Source organism: Enhydra lutris, unplaced genomic scaffold, assembly GCF_002288905.1.
Source record: "Enhydra lutris kenyoni isolate GAN:26980312 unplaced genomic scaffold, ASM228890v2 scaffoldscaffold21, whole genome shotgun sequence".
NCBI classification, from domain to species: Eukaryota; Metazoa; Chordata; class Mammalia; order Carnivora; family Mustelidae; genus Enhydra; species Enhydra lutris.
The window spans coordinates 58,041,159-58,060,823 of record NW_019154105.1 but is presented as its reverse complement, the minus strand read 5'-3'; the positions used below and the strand labels follow the sequence as shown (position 1 = coordinate 58,060,823).

Sequence of the window (19,665 nt, the reverse complement as noted above, 5' to 3'; positions counted from 1 at the left end):
ACTGTGTGCCATACTCTTAGGTTCTGGGCATAAACAATGAACAAATGTCCCCGCCCTCGTGCAGCTTATATTCTAACAGGAATGGACAGACAATAACAAATAAATATGTAGAGTGGCGATAAATATTATGGAAAAAGAAATCATTATAAGGTAGTTAGGGAGTCCCAGGAGGGTGAGGGAGGCAGGTTATCATTGTATTATGAGTTTTCTGGGAGGCCTTCTCTGAAGGGTCTCTGTAAGGTCCTGAAGGAATTAAAAGAGACAAAGAGCTGTGCGGTTATCTTGGGCAAGAGAGTTTTAAGCAGAGGAAACAGCAAGTACAAAGCCCCTGAGGCCAGAGGAGTCAAATGCAGATCATACAGAGAGAGCCATGTAGGCAACTGAAAGGGTTTGGAATTTTGCTCTGTTGAAAAAAAGAAGTCATTGGATTTTGAGCACAGGAAGGACATAATTGCACTGGAATTTTAAACAATTCACTCGCTTCGAAGAACAAGCTGTAGAGGAGCAAGGTGGGAAGCAGAGAAATTAGGAGGGTCTTAGAAGAAGCCATGTGAGAGACAGCGGTGCCTGATCAGGATGAGAGCAGTAGAGTGCTTAGAGGTGGATTGTGGTGCTTAGAAGTGCTTAGAGGTTCTCAGAGATTGTTCTCAATGTAACTTGAAGGCAAAGCTGGCAGGATTTCCATGGATTGCATGTAGTGTGTCGTGTGAGAGTCACAGAGGAGTCAAGGACTCCGGGGCTTCTGGCTTAAGACGAGTGAGTTCTGTCTATTGCAACAAGGAAGGTTGCAGCACAAGCAGAGTAGGGGGTCATGATATGGAGCTTCACCTGGGGCATGTTAGGCCAAGTGAAGGTATCCATCAAGCATCTAGATATTTGAGTCTGAAGCTCTGGGTGGGGAGTATCAGTAGACGGGCAGCATTTAAAGCCAAGAGACAGAGTAAGACCACTAGGAGATGAGTAGGGCAAAGCAGAGCTCCATGCATGGTCTTCAGGGAGATGCAGACAGGTACAGAGCAGTCTGGGAGCCTGGGGGTGGGTAGGAGGAATGTCAAGAAAGAAGACATCCCAGGAGCCAAGTGATGAAACTATTTCAAGAAAAAAGGAGGTGATGGGTCACTTTTGTTACTAAATGCCTCTGAGGGTCAAATAAGATGAGCACTAAGGTTTAATCATTAGATGTGGCAAAGCAGGGCCACTGGAGACCCGGACAAGAGGAGTTACAGGGAGTGCTAAGCCCAGCAAACTGATTCAGAAAGAGGGTTTGAGAAGTTTTCCTGTAGAAGGTTGTAAAACTGAGCACTAGCTAGAAAGAGAAGTGAAGTCCAGAGAGAGCCCTTTTATTTTTTTTTTTTTTTTTTGAAGATTTATTTATTTATTTGAGAGAGAGAGCATGCACAGAGGAAGAAGAAGAAGCAGGTTCCCCATGGAGCAGAGAGCCCAATGCAGGGCTCAGTCCCAGGACCCTGGGATCATGATCTGAGCAGAAGGCAGATGCCAACTTACTGAGCCACCCAGGCACCCCCAGAAAGAGCCCTTTTAAGGAAGGGGCCAATTGCAGCACTTTTTTCATGGAGGGAAATGAGCCAATACAGCAGGAAGACGTAATTATTCAGAGGAAAGGGGGAAATTGTCAATTCAGGGTCCCAGAGGAGGGTTGTGATGGGGCCTGGTGCACAGGGTGAGGTCCCAGCCTAGATGGGAGCAGGGACGGGCACGGCAGTGAGTGGAAGCAAAAGAGGGTGGGAGAAGGGCAGGAGGTGGGGAGAGTCCCTCCGGTGTCATCTCTCTTTCCAGTGAACTGAGAATCAAAGCCAAGGAAGGAGAGTGAGGCTGGGTTGGGGTGGTGGGGTTTGTGGGGAAAGGGGAGGCTGTGGACTGGATGGCCACCAGGAGCCTCTGACTCCAAGGGCAGAGAACTCTTTCTCACTTCCACCTGCTTCACAGTGGTGCCAGGTTCATGGTTGGGCTCATTGCTGGGCTCATGGGGTCAGAAGGGTCTAGCATCCTTCCTTTTCCTCTGGGGCTCGTTTTCACCAATCTCGGTCTGCAAGCACATATCCCTTGGGAATGAAACGTTTACTCAGCTCTAACACTTCATTAATCATCGAGGTCAGCTTCATATTTATGGATAGGAAGAATGATGTTTCACTGATTTTCAAAGGTCTGACCTCTTTGTTTTCTGTGGTTTTCCTCCTGTCCAGGAACTGCCATTGCAGCCAAAATGAATCCCAAGGAAGAAAAAGTAAAAATAATCACAGAGGTAAGTGGTTGCTTGGATGTTCCCCTAAAGGTATGTTTGTGTGTGCACTGCATTCGTGTCGCACGTGTTTGTGAGTGAGGACGTTAGGTCAGCAACAAGCATTTTCTGCACACAGGCTGCATGCCAGACACATGGTGGGGATGGGGGCTGAGGTGTAGGAAATGCATCCTTGCGGGCTGTCTGTGAATGCTTGGAGGCTGCTTGGTCTCCATTTCATGAATTCCAACGCACAGCCGTCTTGAGTTACCACCTGCTGCTGAGTCAGCTCCACTGAAGCACATTGATTTGCAGAGAAATTCAGAGTGAAGGTAATAATCATAGATTATAACCACTAATGAAATCTTCTGTCACAAGGAGTCCTGCAATTTCCAACCCATCATGTACAAAACATCATTAAACACGATCTAGGACAGAGAAGGAAGACCATCTCCTGTTGGGAGACAGTAGACCTCTGAATGGAGAACCCACTGCCCTAAAGCCTAGCTTCTTTCCTGACTCCAAGGCTCACTGACTTGAAAACACAGAGGCAGAAATGGAGAAAATAGGCTGTTTTCTACTGAGGACTTCTGAAGCCAGAAGGAGCTAGCTAAAACCAAGCAGGTTTGCTTGAAGCCAATTCTGACAAACCACATAAGTCTACATCAGCTTATGCATTCATGCAACAAACATTTATAGTGCCTCCGGTCTCTGGGGTTACAGCAACAAGCAAAACCCTGTGCCTTCATTGCGTTTCCGTTCTACCTAATTTGTAGTCCTACTAGACAGTTTTCCACTGACAGAGAATCCAAACATTATTGGCAAGCAAGCAAACAAAAAACAATTAAACCAAAACAAAACCCAAATTTTCCTCAAGTCTGTTCTAAGCCAGTGAGAGCTTAAACATGAGTTAAGGGCATATTTGCACATCTCAGTCTTACCAATATCCTATAACCTAAGTTGGCCAACTCCTAAGATAAGAATACCCCCTACCTGGTGGCCCTGAGTCGTGAGGCCCCGGTGAGAATGGGACTTGCACCCAGAGGATGAGTCAGGGAGAGCAGGTCCCTTGGACAAATGACAGCCCAAGCTCTGAACATTTGCTGGTTAGGACCTCAGTTCCCTCCACTAACCGAAGTTCTTGCCATCTCTAAGCTCGATGACCAAGGGCAGGGATGTGCAATTGGAGGCTGTCTCAGCAACGAAAATCCCAGTTTCGTTTTGAACACCTTTCTAATGACTTCGGTATGAACGGGTGAGGCTCCGAGTTTACCTTGCAACCTCGCTCACACCCAGAGGTGTTTGTGGCCCAGTTTATAAAACTCTAGAACCAGAGAAGTTTAAAGCTTGAACACTTCTGAGCATTCAGCTCTACCATTTTATAAGTAAAACTTTAGAAAGCGCAATGTGGAAAAAGAGAACAAAGCTTGCACTGTGAAAGAGTTTCTCTGTTTTCAAAAAGACCTGCAAACATTTTCTTTAAATTGACACCTCATGGTGATTGGACATGTATCTTCATTATTCTGGACCTGAGCCTGAGGCTAGGGGTGCAGAGGATCCCCGCCCTTGGAACCCCAGGGCTGATTCCGATGTCTTCCTGTGCTGGGGTCCTCCCTCTGGACACACCGGCTATCCTGGCAGATTCACTTGTCCTTGGCCATCATTAGATCATGTGTTTTGAGGCTATGGGGTCTCTCTGGAAGCACAGTGATGTCCTATGCACAAATGAGGATCTGGGACAGTGGAGGCTCCAACAACACCCCATTTATGACATTTCCATTTGGATACAACTTTTCAAGACCATGACTATTTTGAGAAGAGTGGATGCTGGTGGCTGCTCAGACCATGGCAGCTGTCCCTTTGCTCACATTCAAGTTTTGGGGAGGGACAAGATGGCTATTTTAATGTTAATACCTAAAATGCACCCCCCCCCTTACTGGGTTTTGTTTCCCAACTGACAGGGGGACCAAGTGATGACTCTTCCCTTTGCATTTTTTCAAAGGAGTTCATCGAAAACGATGAGGACGCAAGTGTGGGAAGGCAGAAGAAGACCTCAAAGACTGCAAGACAAAAAAGGAAGAAACGGGTAGGTAGGGCTAGGGACCAGGTGTCTGTGCATCAGGCTAGTTAGCAAGATGCTCCCACCTGCAGGGGACCACACCTCCTTCTGAGGGTGCCCCCTGGAAAAGGCAGGGATGCAGATGAAAGGTGCAGGGTGCAGGACCTGTGTGGGGCCTCACAGGTGACCCTCATAAGGAGGCCCTGGTCGATATTCTGAGCGTTTTCCTTCTGAGGTTCCTCAGGTCTCCTGAGAGAGAAAGCCAAAGAGGGAAGGCGGAGTCTTTTGAGAGGCCATGAACTGAGGCTGGCGATAGATGGCAGTGCAGGATTACGAATCATGGGGAATTCCCCCTTTCTCCAATTTCAAATACAAATTCAGCTGCGGTCTAAACCAGCGGGCCCCTCACCCCCCAGCTCTCCTCCACAAGAGTGACACTCCTGGTCTGGGAGCATCCATCCCCCAGCAAGACCAGCCTTCTCAAGGTAAATAAATCCCCATGCTCAGGAACCCCTTTCCTCAGAGAAAATGGAGGCAGGGAAGTTCTTCTGGAGCGGCAATTTTCTTGGAAAAATGGAGATCCCAGCAGGGGAGGGAAGAGAGAGAGCGCCATTTTGAGCCAGCAGCCACGTGATGGGACTGCCTAGAGAGGGTGGCTGGGAGGTGGGGAGGTCACCAGGGGATCGAAGTCTGGGAGAAACACCCTCTCTCCACCAGCCCCCACCCCTACCCAGCACACTCCAGCTGGGAGGGGCTGAGAGGCGACCTCTGCCTCTCCTGCAGCTGGGATGGAGCAGCCCAGTGGAAGTCCAGGGCGCGGGAGGCGCTGCCAGCCACTGAGGGAGCTTTAACCCCTTCCTACAGGATCCCTCAGAGGCTCTGCAGCCAGGGCAGGGGACCCAGCACGAACAGAAAGAGTGCAAGCCCTTAGCTCAAGGACCACAGGCACAGTGAGCAGGGTTGACAGGCATGACCCAGGACAGGACAGGAAAAAGAAGGGATGGGGAGGAGAGCTTAATACCAGGCTTGCAGACCACGGAGCAGGAGCAGTTTGAGTGGGGGCGAAGGTTGGGGGTGGGGCATTGCCAGAAATCCAGAAGACTGTTTCTTAATGCCAGTGGCACTTCAGAATGAAATCTGGGAGGAATGTTGTTTTGGGGGGGAGGTTGTTGTTGTTGTTTTATGATGGTGCCTCAGATCCAACCCAGGCCACTTATTTAAATCACAATGTCTGCGCTTTGCTCCTGGCCTGATAATTTGCAGCAAGCATCTCCATGAATGGGCTATTTTTATCTCCCTACTTTAAGATGGGGAAGGAAGGAAGCTAGGCAGTTAAGTAACTTGCCCAAAGTCCCAAGGTTCATCTGAGCTCAGAGGCAAGCCTTTGGCTCCAAAAGCCATCACTCAGCCTTGGCCTCTACTGCCACCTCTGCGAACCAGCCTCCCTTCCTCCTTGAGGAGCAGGGGAAGAAACCAAAGGCTATTCTTTGCCCTGAATCATCCGGGGACACTTTGGCTGCTGTTTCCAGATGATTTGGAGTCAGTATCACATAGTTTGGCCATGGCTTTTCTGCTTCCCTTTTCTACCCAATTTCTGCAGAGCTCTGCACAGTATACATAGAAATAGTGGAAATATTTATTTTATGTGGGAGGCCTCGGTAATTTCACAAGAACCCTCTTTCGGTAATTTCACTAGAACCCTCTTAGACAAACTCAGGGTTGGCATCCCTTTTCTGACGCAGGTGACAGGACCACGGATATCTAGATCTGAATAGTATTGGGGTCTGTCTCCTCGCTGAGTGACCCACCTCATCCCCAGATAGGATCTAAGTCAATAGAAGCCGTGGGAGTAACCATCTCTAACCTTCTGCCCACAGCTGCCCACTGCTGACCCCGAGGAAATGGTGTCTGAAAATCCCCACTTGGGTGACCAGCAGGAGCCCATGCAGGAAGATTCTGACACTCGGCCCCTGAGCATAACAAGCCATCGTGGCCCACGGAGTAAGTGTCCCCACATTGAGTTCAGCCAGTATTAATTAATTGCTTACTGTGATCAGCACAGAGCCATATGGGAATTTTTTTTTTTTAATTTATCAGAGAGAGAGAGGGAGAGAGAGCAAGCACAGGCAGACAGAATGGCAGGCAGAGGCAGAGGGAGAAGCAGGCACCCTGCCGAGCAAGGAGCCCAATGTGGGACTCCATCCCAGGACACTGGGATCACGACCTGAGCCGAAGGCAGCTGCTTAACCAACTGAGCCACCCAGGCGTCCCCATATGGGAATTTTTAATGGATCATATTTCTCATCCGTGGCCACCACCCCTCCACCCACTTCACCCCAACTCTGTGGATAATTTTCTAGGTTAGCATCTGTCTGGGAGACAAGACACATAGCTTCAGGACATGTTTATATAGCCACATATGTTTGTAAGTATTCCTTGAAATAGGAATAGTACAGGTGTTCAGATTCGTAGAAACTCGAGGGAGGGTGAATAGTTAGGAAGCCACCCAAGCTCAAGAAGTGGGGCTTGAATCAGATGCTGCAAGACTCCAGGGAACTTGGGAGGGTCTCAATGGTCTTGGCCCTTGGGGACCCCTGCACATACCACCCCCCCTACACACACACACACACACACACACACACACACACGCATATTCTTCCCCCTTCCAAGAACCTCTGCTACCAAGGACATCATTAATTAGCTGCTCAATTGTAGAGAAAAGGATTATCCCTTGTTTATGGCTTTTCATGAGAAGTGGATTAGACTACAGGAGAAGGTGTGGAACACTTTTCGGTTGTTAAGTAATCGTTACACAATTGGTTACCCTGTCTCCCTGCAGCAGGGCTGGGGAAGAAAGTAACTATTGGAAACCAGAGGGCTTTGGAAGCAAACTCCTCCGAAGTCCAACCCTAAGAAAAATGTGGTTCCCATCTAAGAGCGATGATATCATAGGACTGTTACAAATTAGGAAAACAGAACCAAACTTTATCCCATAGAGTCACTTTTCTTTCAAAATGCTCAAAATTACTAGTTATTGAAGATTACAACTTGTCATAGTTCAGGCTACCACAATAAAATACCATAGCCTGGGTAACTCAGACGGCAGACATCTATGTTCTCGTAATTCTGGAAGCTGGAAGTCTAAGCCAGGGTGCCTGGGTGGTGGGTTTTCTGCAAGGCCTCTCTTCCTGCTTTATAGGTGTCTGCCATCCCCTGTGTGCTCACTCAGGTGTCTGAGTTTATAAGGACAGGAATCCTACTTATCAGGGTCCCACTGTGTAACTCCATTTAACCTCCATTACCTCCTCAGAGGTCCTCTCTCCAAATATGGTCACATTAGGAGCTAGGGCTTCAACATAAGAATTCTTCAGAGACACAATTCAGTCCATAGCATAACTATTGGATAATTAAGTAGTTATTTTTATATTTTATATTTTTTAAGGTTTTATTTATTTATGAATTGAGAGATAGAGTGTGTGCACATGTGAGGGAGTGTGGGGCAGAGGGAGAGAATCTTCAGCAGACTCCATGCCCCATGTGGAGCTCAACTAGGGCTCGATCCCACAACCCTGAGACACCAACCTGAGCCAGAACCTAGAGTTGGATGCTCAACCCAATGAACCACCCAGGTGTCCCATTTAGTAGTTATTTTTAAATCAAGGGAAAAAAGTTCAGAGAGGTTGGCCAATAATAAAACTCTTTTTCTAAGATTTTATTTATTTATTTGAGAGAGAGTGAGAGAGAGAGCATGAGTGGAGAGAGGGAGAAGCACACTCCCCGCTGAGCAGGGAGCCCTGTGTCCGGCTCCATCCCAGGACCCTGAGATCATGACCTGAGCTAAAGGCAGACACTTAACCTACTGAGCCACCCAGTCTCTTAATAAAAAGTCAATTTGTTCCTTATTCCTAAAAAAGTAAATTACTATTTACTATCACCATGGGAGTGGTTGTGAGGATGAAATTCTAAAAAGAATGTACTTTAAAGAATGTACTAAAAGTATGTACTTTAAATAGCGTGCACTGTAACAAATACACTAGCGTATTACATAGATAACACACAGTGACTCAGCTGTTCTACAACTAATAGACTTTTGGACTTTGCATTAGTCCAAAAGTGAAAAATTTTTAAAGGCTCTCTTTTTGATTTGGAGGAGAACAATGGAAAGCTAAGATTTGCCCACCTGAACAAGGTCATGACAAGCGGGTGTCTGGACATCCCTGGGTAGCTAACGCTGTTGTTAGTTGGCAGCACAAGTGGGCCAAGAGGTAAAGAAAACAGCCCTATGAGTGAGCTGGGGACACCTGGTGGGTAAAAAGCCTGGGGGGCCAGGCATGCATTGGAAACGAGAGGCCAAGACGAGCAGAAAGCCAGCCATGGGGTCAAGATCGCAGGACAGATCTCATTCATGACACCAATGCACAATAAAGCAAGAGACAGATGAGGGACCGGCGTTAACAAGAGCCGTGAGAAATACAGCAAAGACTCTGGGCTGAAGCAGGGCCAGGGGCACCACGGAGCGACAGAGGAACACATGCTGAAGGGTGTGTAGGAGTCGTGAGGGAGTGTTGGGGGAGGAGGCATCCAGACAGATAGCTTGGAAACACATAAATGTGGGCAGAAAACCTGAGCTAGGTAGAGGCAGCCTGGGAAATAACACACCTCTGCCTTTTGTTACAAGTATAGCATTGACTTCTAGCCTACTGTCAAGGGAAGGGACATCGGGCTTCCCCCTTTAAAGAGAGGTGTGTCTGTTGGAAAAATTTATGGACATATTTTTAAGCCACCACGTTCATCTTTCTTTAAAACTCTGTAGGCTGCTTTCCTACTCAGAAGTCTGTGATGAGCATCACATAAAATCCACACTCCTCCTTTGTTCTGGGTCCCAAGACCCTATGTATTCTGGCCCCTTCCACTGGTGTTTCCTCTCCTCTCCCATCTGTCTCCACCTACTTGACTGCTTGCTGACCTCAGAATGCCTCGTGACCACCTGAGCATCGTAGGCTTTGGTGCCCACTCAAGGAAAGCTCTCCACCCATGTCTTCTGCAACCTTAGGGCAGAAAGGCCAGAAAGTTGTAGCAGTGGAGACCATAGTCTTTGGGGTCAAATGAGTGAGGGTATCAATCTCTACTTGTCTGTTTCTTACTTGCTTGGGCAATTTCCCTCAGCTCCCTAAACTTCAGTTTCTTTATTTGCAAAGTGAGGACAAGAACAGAATACCTTAATACCTCCAAAGAGTTTATATTCCAGTTTGGGGGTGAGAGGGAAAAAGAGAATGTGAGTTAGGCATGATGGAGATACAGTATGGCAGGCTGTGGGAAGTGCAGCAGAGGAAGGTAAAGACCAAGCCGGCCCAGAAGCAGTGGGTGTCAGGGAGGGCTGCTATTTTTTGAAGGGTCGTCAGGGGAAGGCCTCTCCAGTCAGACCATGTTTGAGCAGAGGCTTGGAGGAATATGGGAGATCCCTGAGAAAAGTGCTCTTTTTTTTTTTTTTTTAAGATTTTGTTTATTTATTTAAGAGAGAGCACAAGTGGGGGAGGAGCAGAGGGAGAGGAAGAAGCAGGCTCCAGTAGGGAGCCCAATGTGGGTATCAATCCCAGGACCCCAGGATCATGACCCAAGCCGAAGGCAGATGCTTACCTAACTGAGCCACCCAGGCACTACTAGAAAAGAGCTCTTGATGCAAGAGTGTGCTCAGTATGGTTACAGCACACCAAGGAGGACCCCCTGGTTGACAGAGTGAGCAAGGAGGAAAAATAGGAAATGAGACCAGAAGGGAGGAGCCTGCGGGCCCCTACACTTTCAATCCCCGTGAGATGAGGGCTGCCAGAGGGTCTGCTCTGACTTAAGGCTCAAGATGCTATGTTAAGCAGTTGACTCTGGAAGGTACAAGAACAGAACACAGACGAGGCAAAGAGCAAGGGCGAAACCCAAGAGAGTGATGGTGGCGACTGGGACCAAGGTAGCAGTGAAAGAGGTGAAAAGAAGGGGTGAGATTCAGGGCCTCTGGAAGGTAGAAGCAGCAGGGTTTCTGCCTGAACTGAACAGGAGTTTTGAAAGTGAGACAGATGATGTCAGCTTTGTAACTTGAGCAACTGGGAAAAGAGAGTTGCCATTGACAGAGGGGGAAGATGGCAGAAAGAATGGGTTTGGGGTAAATCAGCAAAGGACTTGCAAAGTTTGAGATGTCCACTGGATATCCAAGTGGAGTTGGAGATTGGGGTCTGGAAGTTGGGGAGGCTTTTGCTGACCGTCTGTCTAAAAGAGAACTTTCCCACCTCCTCCTATTCTGTCCTCCCCCTGGTTTTCCTCTAGAGCCCTCATCACCCCCTGACATGCTCCAGGCAACTGTTTGCTGACTGTCCCTGAGAGCAGGACTGAGTCTTCTCCATTCATGGCTGACCTTAACCCCCTAACCCCAGTGCCCATAGCAGTACTCGGGCCAGGGTAGAGGCTCAGTGACATTTGTTGGACAGTCTGCCCTGGGCATACCAGCCAAAGCCTCAGACAGAGCCCTGTCAGACTTTGTGGGAGAAGCAGAAGATGAGGAGGTGACAGTTATAAAAACGAGTGTTAGAGTATGAGAGGAAGAGGGCCTAGGGTGCAGGGTTCCACTGTGAGTTCAAGTAGGCTGGCTGCTCTAGGGAGAGAGGAGTTTCCAACCCTCAGGCATATTTTCTCCTCAACCCCTTTTATTACGTTTTCCAAGCAGAACAGGAAATACAAATTTATTTTCTCTGCTCACAGTTCTTTAGCCCATCTATTAAGGCTTTATGTGTCTGATTATCAAAATAACTTTTGATATTCTCAAAGGAAATCAAATGTCACCAAGGCAAGTGCCAATTCCTTAAGATCCTAAACGTGAGACCCTTTGGGGCTTCTGTTTTTCATTATGAAAATTCGAACATGCACAGAATTAAATAAAATTCAGGGAACCAGGGAGCCTGGTTGGCTCAGTCAGTAGATCATGGGACTCTTGATCTCAGGATTGTGAGTTCAAGATCCACACTAGGTGTAAAGCTTATTTTAAAAAAATCCAGTGAACCTCATATGCACAGCACCAGATTCAAAGATTAGTAAGATTTTGCCATGTTTAAGTAGCCTTTCTCTCTCTCTCTTTCTCTCTCTCATTTTTTTGTCTTTGCCAGAATATATATAAATTGTGGTTTAAAAATAAAACACATAAAATTTGCCATCTTGATCTTTTTTTTTTTTTTTTTTTGAGGGAGAGAGAGAGAGAGAGAGAGAGCACCAGAGAACACTGTACCTGTGCACACGAGTCAGGGGAGAGGGAGAGAGAGAATATTAAGCAGCCTCCATGCCCAGCCCAATGCAGGGCTTGATCTCACAACCCTCAGATCATGACCTGAGTCAAAATCAAGAGTCAGACACTTAACTGACTGAGACATCCAGGCACCCCAACCCATCTTAACCATTTTTAAATATACACTTCAGTAGAGGTAACTGTTCCCGTTTGTACAACAGATCTCTGGAACTCTTTCTTCTTGCAAAACCGAAACTCTATACCTATTAAACACTACTAACTCCCCATTTCTCCTCCCTTAGCCCTTGACAACCTCTATCCTCCTTTCTGATGAAATGAATTTGATTATTTTCGCCACCCCATGTAGGTAAAATCATCAGTATTTGTCTTTATGACTGCCTCATTTCACTTAGCATAATGTCTTCAAGGTTCATCCACATTAGAGCATGTGATAGGAATCTGTTACTTTTCAAAGCTGAGTAATATTTCATTATATCACATCCTGCTGATACATTCATCCTTGGTGGACATTTGAGTTGCTTCTCCCTCTTGGCTATTGTCAACAACATTATCAACATGAATGTGCAGATACATCTTCAAGATCCTGCTTTCAATTCTTCTGGATATATTGCAAGAAGTGACTGCTGGTTCATAAGGTAGTTCTTTGCTTAATATTTTGAGGAACCAACATACTTTTGCATAGTGGGTGCATCGTTTGTATTTCCACCAACACTGCACAAGGTTTCCAGTTTCTCCACATCCTTACCAACATTTGTTATTTTCTGTTTGTTTTTACACTAGCCATCTTAAGTGGATGTGAGCTGATCTCTCATTGAGGTTTTGATTTGCATTTCTCTGATGGTTAGTGATGTTGAGCATCATTTTGTGTGCTTGTTGACCATTTGTATATCATGCTTGGGAGAAACGTCTATCCTTTTCCATTTTCTTTTTTTTTTTTTTTTTTTTTTTTTTTCCATTTTCTGATCAAGTTATTTGTTTGGGTGGTTGTTGTTGAGTTACAGACAGACTTTATGGATTCTGTATATCAACCCTTATCAGATACATGATTTGCAAATTTTTCCTCCCATTCCACAGTTTGCATTTTCATTCCATTGATTATGTCCTTTGATGCACAAAAGCTTTTAAGTTTGAGGTTGTCCCATTTATCTGCTTTTGCTTTTATTGCCTGTGCTTTTGGTGACTTAGCTCATAAGTCATTGCCATATTCAGTGTCTTGAATCATTTCCTCTATGTTTTCTTCAAAGAGTTTTATAATTTTAGGTCTTACATTTGGATCTTTAATCCATTCTGAGTTTATTTTTTACAGGTGTAAGGTAAGGATCCAAGTTCTTTCTTTTGCATATGAATTGCCACTTTCCCAACATCGTTTGTTGAGGAGATAATTCTTTTCCCATTGAGTGTCTTGGCACCCTTGTTGAAGATCATTTGCCCATATGTGCAAATGCTTATTTCTGGGTTTTCTATTTATTCCACCCAAAGACATATGTCTGTCTTTATGCTGGGACCGTACCATTTTGATTACTATAGCTTTGTAATATGTTTTGAAGTCAGGAAGTGTGAGACTTCCAACTCCATTCTTTCTCAAAATTATTTTGGCTATTTCAGGGTCTCTTAATATTTCATATGAATAGGCATGAATTTCTCTATGTCTGTGAAAAATTCCAGTAAGATTTTGATAGGGATTGCATTAAATCTGTAGATCATCTTGGGTAGTAACAACATTTTAATAATACTAAATTTTCCAACCCATGAACATGAGATATCTTGCCATTTATTTGTGTCTTTAATTTCTTTCAGCAATGTTTCACAGTTCTCAGTGTACAAGTCCTTTGTGTCCTTGGTGAAGCTTATTCCTAAATATTTTATTCTTTTTCATGCTATTCTAAATGGAATTGTTTTCTTAATTTTAATTTTTAGCTTTTTTTGTTATTAGTGTATAGAAACACAACTGATTTTTCATATCAACTTTATATCCTCAATTTGGCTGAACAGTGTTTTTGTGTGGAATCTTCAGGGATTTCTATATGTAAGACCATGTCATCAGCAAACAAAGATAGTTTGATGTCTTCCTTTCCAAGTAGGATGCCTTTTGTAACCTTTTTTTCTTGCTCTCTTAGTATGTCTGAGCTGCTATAACAGCATACCATAGACTGGATAAATTATAAAGAACAGAAATTTATTTCTCATAGATCTGGAGGCTTGAAAGTTCTAAATCAAGGCACTGGCAGATTTGGTATCTCATAAGGAGCGCCCATGTCCTGGTTCACGGATGGCTGTCATCTGGCTGTGTCCTTACACGGTGGAAGGTGGAAGGGAGTTAGTGCCCTATAAGGTCATGACCTAACTAGCTCCCAAAAACCTCAGTTCCAAATACCATCACACTGGGGTTAAATCATACTATAAGAATTTGGGGAGGACAGAAACATTCAGGCTATAGCACTTACCTAACAGCTCTGGCTAGGATTCCAGTGCCGAGTTGAATAAAAGTCATGAGGGGAAGCATCCTTGCTTTGCTCCTGATCTTAGAGGAGATACTTCAGTTGTCCACCACTGAACGCGATGTTATTTGTGGGCTTTCATGTATGGCCTCTACTGTGTTGAGGTAGTTGCCTTTTATCCTCATTTTGTTGAATTTTTTTTATCATAAAAGGATGTTAGATCTTGTCAAATGTTTTTTCTGCATCAGTTGAGGGGTCTCGTGGTCTTTTGTCCTGAGTTCTATTATGGAGGGGTATCATATTGATTGATTTTCCTATGCTGAACCATCCTGCCACCCCCTGAGTTATACTTTGTGTATAAGAATAAGCCCAACCTGGGCTGGGCTAATACTATGAGTCAGTGGATCGTCTCTCATGACCAGTTTATGAATACTGTTTACATTTTCCTGGGGGAATCCTCAGGTTCCGTGGTTTCCCTAGCCCCAACAAGACAATTTATGTTAACAATGCAATGGAACTTTTTAAACTCACGAAATTCCATTTTATTTTCTTCCCTAAGCAATTAGTAGTTTATCTGAGTTGTCCTCCGAATCACCCGGCCAAGATAGATAGACGATAGATTAGATAGATAGATAGATAGATAGATAGATAGATGGAAGATAGACAAGGTAGACAGACAGATGATAAAATTTGACAGTCTTGAACTCTGAGAGCTTGAGAGCACATTCTGAGCCAGGTAGCAAGCTTTCTGATAGGATTTCTATCAAGATTCCTTATTCTCTTTCCTTGCCCACATCCCATTATATTGCCAAGGTATTAAGATAAATAAACATGTCAAGCCAGCAAACATTCCTTGAAGCCTATAGAAACTGCAGTCAGACCCGATACTACTGTTCATACATTCAGTCATGGGACCTTGAGCAATAACCTAATCTTCCCAAGCCACAAGAGCCTTATTTATAAAACGAGGATTGTAAAAAAAACCTCCACGTAATACAGCAGTTACAACAATGAAATCAGGAGATACACAGAAAGCACCTGGGGAGGGGCTGGCACATTCATAGTAGTCTTCTCCAACCAAAAGAAGAACTTGTTGCCAAATAACTAACAAAAATAATTACCCTTCTTGAGTGCAAAGGTCACTGCATGCATTACATCATGTAATTCCCACAACGGCACGATCATGAGGCATTGTTTCATCGGCTGGGAAACCACATTCAGGAAGAACTCCCTGCCAGAGGTGGTAGGGCCAGTCTGCAGACCTCTGGACTCTTCATGGCCACAAAAATGGCATCACTTGACACAAATCGCAACCCTGACTGGTCCTTAAAGCTAAGGCTTTGCAGTCGCCCACGAAAGTGCAATAGCAATGCTGTGACCAACACTGTCCGCGGTAGCTCGCAGGCCCCCAGCGCACTCTTCACACGGGGCATAGAGACAGCTTGGAGCCTTCACAAGATTGTCACTCTGGCTCCGCCTCATTTTCTTCTGCAAAAGAGTGTCACTTGGGTGAATCACCTACCTAACTCTCCCTACCTCAACTAACCCTTCTCTATTTAAATAGAGGTTTTGTTTATTGGTTTCTCTTAACCTCACAACTTACCTTTCAAAAATCAGTACATATACTACCTCCTTCGGAAAGCTTCCCTGTGCCCTAGTGTGGGCTGAGTACACCTCCTCTGTGCTTCATGGCTCCTGTGCCCATGCGAGTGTCTGGAGTCATCTTCTTTTGGTGCACAGCCTCCGCTCTCTACTGGACTAGAAATTCTTGAGGGTAGAGACTGACTTTCGGGTCTGCTAACCGCAGGGCTGGTACCCAGACGGCACTCAACGATGCTTACTAAGTGAACAGATGTCTCAAGCTGGCCTATCTGCTTTTTATTGCAAGGCCATGCTCTGGCTTAGGTACGCTCACCTTCCACGCCCACAGCATCCTTCCCTCCAGGTCTGCTCTCCTGGACCCGGATCTTTGACTCCTTCTTACATTAACTTCCCAAACCTCTCATGGGTCTGGCCTCCCCTTGGTGCCAGCACCCCAGCTCCTCATCTTGAACCTACAAGCCTCTCTACATGATAGCATTCCTACAGGCCTCCAAGGGGTGTGAAAGTCAGACCGTATTCAAGTACTCAGATACCAGCACACAGATTCTGTAGCCTCCCCCAATGCACCACGCACATGCTCAGAGGGGCCACCTCCCTGATTAACAGCAGCTTAAATCATGCAGTGAAAGGTTTGGCTCCTGATTTGCTATTCAACTATCCATACAGTCATGACATTCCAAATAAAGAAAGCACTTCACTGAACAGGCACCAGTTCCAAATCAAATAAACATCTAGAAGAAAAGTACACACATTTCCCCCATGATTCCAACTTGTACCGTCTCTTAAGGGAGTAACTATCAAATGTTAAGTAGTTTCTTACGAACATAAATTTCCTCATTACTGACATCTGTTTTCCATTCATTCGTGTTAGTTTCTCTGATTAAAGCATCATTTCAGAGCCAATTTCTCAGTATTGGAAAAGAAAGTTGGGAATCTGGTAAAATCTGATGCAAAGGTAAAGAAGTAGATCATTCATTTTAGGCTTGCTTTTTAAAAGTCACCAAGCCATGGAGAGACTGACCCAGGAAAGAAATGTCACAAAGGACAGTAGGGGACCCAGAAGAGACCTGGCCGAAAAAGCTAGGTCTTGGAAGTTACCTTGGAGTCTGGCAGCAGGAGAAGGGAAAGAACATTCTAGTCAGAACATGCATGCTGGGGGATGTAGGAAAGGCCAGAAAGTTCACCAGTGCTGGTGTTTGTGACCTCACACGGTACTAAGGGTACCAAATTAAAGCACTAAAGCAAGTATGAATAAATAGAATATTGTATTCTATAATTTTTTTTGATATTATGATGTTTGACATCAGGCAGGGGGGCCTTTCTGGGTTGAGGAGATTTGAGCCAGTTCTCAGAGATGACAAAGGACTCAGAGTGGAGGGTGCTTTTGAGATGCACACTGACCAATCCAGAGCCCACCTCTTTCTGGCGTAGAAAGCAATATTCTTCTGCCTGCATCATCCCAGGGTCAGGTACCAAGCAACTAGAGACACCACTATAGCGTATAGTCCCCTAGAAGATTCAAACTAGCCAGGCCTGAACTATTTATCCTGCCCTGCCTTGCCTTTCCCTGAGAAATCCCAATAAAGGCCACGGACAAAGGTCTCACCTTGCTGTCGTCTTCTGCCTCCAGATCACAGTGGGGTCTTCCCACATGCCCTGCGTTGTATGCCATGCCTCCTAGTTCTAGAACTCAGGAGTATGAGGAGCTGTTTCCTGAGCTTCTCCTCTGTCTCTTGTGGCCCCCCTCATAGACCACACCATAAGAGTACAACAAGTAGGAAGCATACACAGCGTGATGATTTGTTGTTGGGAAAGGCATTTTCCAAAAGACTCCTTTAAGCGAAATGGCTCCCGAGTCATCCCTCCCTGTATTCATGTCCAGCCTTGTACCTACTCCAGTCTAACTCACGTCCCCACTCCCCGTCGGCACTGCTCTTGTGGAAGGGGCCAGTGATTGCCCATTTGCCTAACTCACTGGTCAGTTGCCAATCTTTCCCTTACTGACTTTCAGCCCATTTGGTGTAGCTCACCACCACCCCTCCCTTTGCCCTTTGCTTCCAGCCATCCTCTCTTACTTCTCCCTTGTGGGCTATCCCTCTCAGTGTCCTTGCTGGTTCTTACATCCCCAACCTCCAGGAACAGGCCTGGCCCTCTTTTCTTCCTCAATCCTCATTCTCTTGATCATCTCAAGACTTGAAAACCCTGAAAATAGGGCTACCCTACGACCCAGCAATTGCACTACTGGGTATTTATCCTAAAGATACAAAGGTAGTGATCCGAAGGGGCACATGCACCCAAATGTTTATAGCAGTAATGTCCACAACAGCCAAACTATGGAAAGAGCCTAGATGTCCATCAACAGATGAATGGATAAAGATGTGGTATATATACACAATGGAATACTATGCAGCCATCAAAAAAAACCCCAAAATCTTGCCATTTACAATAATGTGGTTGGAACTAAAGGGTATTACGCTTAGTGAAATAAGTCAGTCAGAGAAAGACAATTATCATATGATCTCACTGATATGAGGAATTTGAAAGGCATGGTGGGGGATTGTGGGGGGTACGGAAGGAAAAAAATGAAACAAGATGGGATCGGGAGGGAGACAAACCATTAGAGACTCTTAATCTCAGGAAACAAACTGAGGGTTGCTGGAGGGGTGGGGAGGGATAGGGTGGCTGGGTTATGGACATTAGGGAGGGTATGCGCTATGGTGAGTGCTGTGAATTGTGTAAGACTGATGATTCACAGACCTGTACCCCTGGGGGCAAATAATGCATTATATGTTAATTAAAAAAAAAAAAAAAGATTTGAAAACCTAACGTATACCTATCAGGAGTGTAACTGACCAGTCCCAAATGGTCATCTCTAGCCCAGGACTCCTTCAGACTAAATGGACAGCAACCTTCTACCCAGTATGTTCGTTTGCATGTCTAATGAGGCAACTCATATTTTTAAGAGACTTACTGAAGTATAATTTGCAGAACAAAAAATCTGTTTACTGTAAGTATACAATTCAGTGGTTTTCGGTGGTAGTAGATCTGTGCCACCATCACCACGTCCAGTTTTAGAACATTTCATCACCCCAGAAAGTTCCTTTGTGCCTATTTACAGTTAATCCTAACTCCCACCCCAGCCCTAGACAAACACTGGTTTGTTTTATATCCTTACAAATATGCCTTTTCCAGACATTTCCTGTAAACTGAATCATACAGTACATAGTGTTTCATGTGTGGCTTCTTTCACTTAGCATAATGTTTTTTGGGATTCATAAATGTTGTAGCATCTATCTACATTTTCTTCCTTTTTATTGCTGAATTGTATTCCATCGTACGAATGTCCCACATTTTACTTATTCATTCACCTGTTGATGGACATTTGGATTATTTCCAGCTTGGGGTTATTATGAATAATGCTGCTAAACACCTTTGGAGTGTGTCTGCATGGATGTCCGTTTTCATTGCTTTTGAGAAATAGTAGAATTTCTGGGTCATATGATAAATTTATATTTAACTTTATAAGAAACTATCAACCTGTTTTACAAAACAGCCATGTCAATTTACTCTCCCACCAACAGTTTTTAAGAACTGTCCACACTTGGTATGGTCAGTCTTTAATTATAGTCTCTATGAGGTGTATAATGGTATCTTAGTGTGCTTTTAACTTGTATCTCCCTATCGATTAATGATAGTGAGTATTTTTGTCATATGCTTATTAGCCATTTGTGTATCATCTTAGTAAAATGTCTATTAAATGTTTGCTCATTATTAACCTGATTCACTGTCTAGTGTGGAGTTGTAAGAGTTGTCTATGTATTCTGGATACAAGTACTTTATCAGATCAATAATTCATAAATATTTTCTCTGAGTAAATGTCTTATCTTTTCATTTTCTTAATCATGTCTTTAGAAATATAAAAAGCTTTAATGTCAATGAAGTCAAGTGCATCACTTTTTCTTTTTATTATTATGGATTGTGCTTTCAGGATTATATTGAGAATTCTTTACCTAACCCAAGTTCATGAAGTTTTTCTCCTATATTT

General features: G+C 44.7%; 1 protein-coding gene across 1 annotated transcript in view; it reads left to right on the top strand.

Annotated features, from left to right (window-relative positions):
• The first annotated feature begins 2,224 nt into the window (after nt 1-2,224).
• Nucleotides 2,225-19,665, top strand: part of LOC111149044 (coiled-coil and C2 domain containing 2A) — a 131,415-nt gene continuing 113,974 nt past the window's right edge. Inside the window, exons 1-3 of the mRNA XM_022505936.1 lie at nt 2,225-2,263; nt 4,242-4,325; nt 6,176-6,299. Of these exons, the coding sequence (XP_022361644.1) occupies nt 2,225-2,263; nt 4,242-4,325; nt 6,176-6,299 (247 nt within the window). The remainder of the gene's footprint in view (nt 2,264-4,241; nt 4,326-6,175; nt 6,300-19,665) is intronic.